The sequence below is a fragment of the Betta splendens genome, unplaced genomic scaffold (genome assembly GCF_900634795.4).
Source record: "Betta splendens unplaced genomic scaffold, fBetSpl5.4 scaffold_29, whole genome shotgun sequence".
Lineage (NCBI taxonomy): Eukaryota > Metazoa > Chordata > Actinopteri > Anabantiformes > Osphronemidae > Betta > Betta splendens.
The window spans coordinates 323277-327044 of NW_026577848.1; the positions used below are offsets into that span (position 1 = coordinate 323277).

Consider the following 3768-nt stretch of genomic DNA (forward strand, 5'->3'; position numbering starts at 1 on the left):
ATGTGTGTGTGTCTGTGCCTGTGTCTGCATGTCTGCGTGTGTGTGTGTGTGTCTGTCTGTGTTTGTATGTCTGTGTCTGTGTCTGCATGTTTTTTTTTTTTTTTTTTTGCTTTACCTCTGAAAGGTACCAGTTGCTCGTCCACCGTCACGTTAGGACCCGGGTCGTAGAGGCTGGGCAGCCGCTCCACCCACGCGTCCCAGACCTCTCTCACGGCTGCCAGTTTGTCCGTCGCTCGCCTGGCGGGTCTAGTTTGGCGATCGTCGAAACGCAACAGCTTTGAGTAAGCGTGAAACACCTTGAGCGACATCGTGGCGCGAAAAATGGCCCTGCCGCTCTCGGCGTCCCACAGGCTGGCCACGGCCTCCCCTCGGGACCTGTAGACGCCGGACAAAATCAGGAGGCCCAAGTAGGCTCGCAGGTCGACCTCGTCCATGCCCTTCCAGGCGCTCCCGAGCTTTCGAGAGCCCTCCAGGTTGGTGTTCTCCAGGACGATCCTTTCCACCGCCGGGGTCACAAACATGCGGAAGGTCGATTCAAAGTCGACCGCCTGAGCCGCCGCGTACTCTGTGGGTCCCTGGGCAGAAAGAGGACTAAGAGGGACGTTCCTCGCTTCCTCGCCATTGCGAAACACAGCGGAGGACCATTTTATTTTCCCGTCTTTAGAGATAAAAGTTTTATCTTCTTCTTCTTCTTTTTCTTCTTCTTCATCCTCATCCTCGAGTTCTATTTGCTCCAGTCTTTGCACATTTTCTATTATTTCATCATCATCTTCATCATCAACATCATCATCATCATCATCATCATCATCATCATCATCATCATCATCATCATCATCATCATCATCATTATATTCTTCATCATCAACTTCTTCATCTGAAGTGTCCAGCCTTAGATCACATCCCTCGCTGTCTTTTTGTCCTTCATCTGTTTCTGGTCCTGCTGTATCTGCTTCTTCTGCTTCTCCTTTTTCTTTCTCTTCTTCACTTGACACGTCTTCCTCAGATTCCTCTTCTGGTTCAGAGTCGTCATTAGATTGGCTTAAAAAAATCTGCTCTAGAACCTGTGCGGCGGTGAAACGAGCAGCGGCCATGAAGAGAGAGCGCAAAGCTGGCAGACAAGCTGGCAGGCTGGCAGGCAGGCAGGCCAATGAGCAGGGGGTCAGGCACGCAAGCATGCAGGAAACGCGGGCACGCAAGCGTCTCCCTAACACCAACTCATAAGTAAGACCAGTTTTCTCTTTTTTTGTTTGTTTTTAGTCCAAGCTACGTGAGGGTGGTGAAATAATTTGCAGGTGAAAGCACACACAAACACAAGTTTCCAAGTTGGAGGAATCTCCACCACGTTGGAGGAATCCTTCTGGTGGGATAAACGGCCACGTTGGAGGATTTTTCACGTTGGACAAACCCAGGTTAGATGATTTTTTCCCACCACGCTGGAGGAATCCTTCTGGTGGGATAAACTGCCGCGTTGGAGGATTTTTCACGTTGGACGAACCCAGGTTAGATGCTTTTTTCCCACCACGCTGGAGGAATCCTTCTGGTGGGATAAACTGCCGTGTTGGAGGATTTTTCACGTTGGATAAAGTGGAGAAAATGTGTGTGTGCGTGTGTGCGTGCGTGTGGGGTCTTGTTTCCAAGTTGGAGGAATCTCCACCACGTTGAAGGCATCCTTCTGGTGGGATAAACTGCCAGGTTGGAGGATTTTTCAAGTTGGATAAAGTGGAGAAAGTGTGTGTGTGTGTGTGTGTGTGTGTGTGTGTGTGTGTGTGTGTGTGTGTGTGTGTGTGTGTGTGTGTGTGTGTGTGTGTGTGTGTGTGTGCTTGTGGGGTTTTGTTTCCAAGTTGGAGGAATCTCCACCACGTTGGAGGAATCCTTCTGGTGGGATAAACTGCTGCGTTGGAGGATTTTTCACGTTGGACGAACCCAGGTTAGATGATTTTTTCCCACCACGCTGGAGGAATCCTTCTGGTGGGATAAACTGCCAGGTTGGAGGATTTTTCATGTTGGATAAAGTGGAGAAGGTGTGTGTGTGTGTGTGTGCGTGTGTGTGTGTGGGGTCTTGTTGAGGGACGTGAGAGTGGTGGTGAAATAAGTCCCCCCCCCCCCCAGGTTAGATGTTTTTTTTTTGTTGGAGAAATCCTTCTGGTGGGATAAACTTGGAGGAGCTTGGAGGATTTTTCACGTTGGATAAGGTGGAGAACGGCTCCGAGTTCTTTGGCGGTGAGATGATTTTGGTTTGATGCCTCTGGCAGCGATGGAGATGTGGTGCCAGAGAATACGAAAAAACAAAACAAAAACAAGGTTAGGGTCGGGGATCGGACCCCCGGTCAGACCTGCCACCTTCCCACGGTCAGCGTCATATAAACCCCACAGAAGACAGAAGAGGATGGCTACTCTTCCCGTCCCTCTAAACTGAACAGAGCTCACCGACATGGACGCAGAGACCTCTAACTTCTCTAACGGACCGGAGCTCGTCGCCGTCGCTCAGATCTTAGAGACCTTCTCTAAAGGCACTGGAAAAGCCAGAGACAATGACAAGTTCGCTGTCTGGCGAGACGCGCATCCTCACGTCTCGCAACGCAGACCCGTGGGAAATTGGGCGCTCCTGAACGCCACCTGGGAGGAAATGGAGGTCCTAACGGGGAAGATCTGGGCCTCGCCCGGCAAGGGGCTGGTGCATCTGTGTCGCGCGCGCGTTACACCGTGCGAGGGAATAGTTTTGCTGGCCGACTGCATCCCAAGTCCCCGGAAAGAGTCGGGGGACGGCGTTGTTCTTTGGGGTGCAATCAAGACCGTGAGGGGTCTGAAATTTTTCTCTCTGGTGGTTTACAATGGAGTCTACCGGATCCTCTTCACACACACACACACAAACACAGAGTTTCCAAGTTGGAGGAATCTTCACCACGTTGGAGGAATCCTTCCGGTGGGATAAACTGCCACGTTGGAGGATTTTTCACGTTGGATAAAGTGGAGAACGGTTCCCGAGTTCTCTGGTGGTGAGATGATTTCGGTCTCTCTGAGGTTTTAATATGAATTTGAATATGAGTGCATATGAATGCATTGTGTACCCCTTTCTTTGATTACTGTTTTATATTTAATAAATATTTAGTATTTAATCAAAAGTTTTGCTTAGGTGCTAAGTTTTGCTTTGGTTGGAGGATCCCTCGCTGGTTCAGATTTTGGGTTGGGTGCCTGTTCGGGGGGGGGGGGACGAGCGTTTATCCACAGTCTCGTCGAAAGGTTCCAACGCTATGGCCTCTCAAGAAGAAGGTGACCTGCAAACCGACGGCTGCGCGGTGTTCGAGCCGCGGCTCGAGCGGACCACAGACTGTCTGCGCCTTTGCGTAGAAGAAGAGGGAACCCGTGCCCGTTGGATCATAGCGGATTCCCAGACCCGGAAGAAGGCCGAGACGAAGGTCTGGAGTGCGACTGTTTGTGTGGGAACGCTCTGGCCGCTGAGGGTGCCTTGAGGGACTTGTTGGACAAACACATCCTGGCCAGCGACGGACGGTGTGCTCGCGTCAAGGCTCATTACAGACACCGCCACCTGCCACCGGATCAATTGGCCTTGGACCTGGGCGAACTCAGGTTCGCCCACGGCATGGTGCCGTTTCCGGACGCCCTCTTATTTGCCAGCGGTGGCAAATGTTACCTGCTAAACGTAAAGCGATGCGTCATCTGTGCCGGCGCGGGGAGACGACACCGCGACAGATGCAAAAAAGTTTGCGAGAGATTCACGGCGTACCTGACCGACACCCAGCTGGACGA

The 3768-nt window shown here is 51.6% G+C and overlaps 1 protein-coding gene across 1 annotated transcript in view; it reads right to left on the reverse strand.

The window, feature by feature from the left end:
• Positions 1 to 1377, reverse strand: part of LOC129603762 (piggyBac transposable element-derived protein 4-like) — a 2596-nt gene extending 1219 nt beyond the window's left edge. Inside the window, exon 1 of the mRNA XM_055506740.1 lies at positions 116 to 1377. Within this exon, the coding sequence (XP_055362715.1) occupies positions 116 to 1175 (1060 nt within the window). The 5' untranslated portion in view covers positions 1176 to 1377. The remainder of the gene's footprint in view (positions 1 to 115) is intronic.
• Positions 1378 to 3768: the final 2391 nt, after the last annotated feature.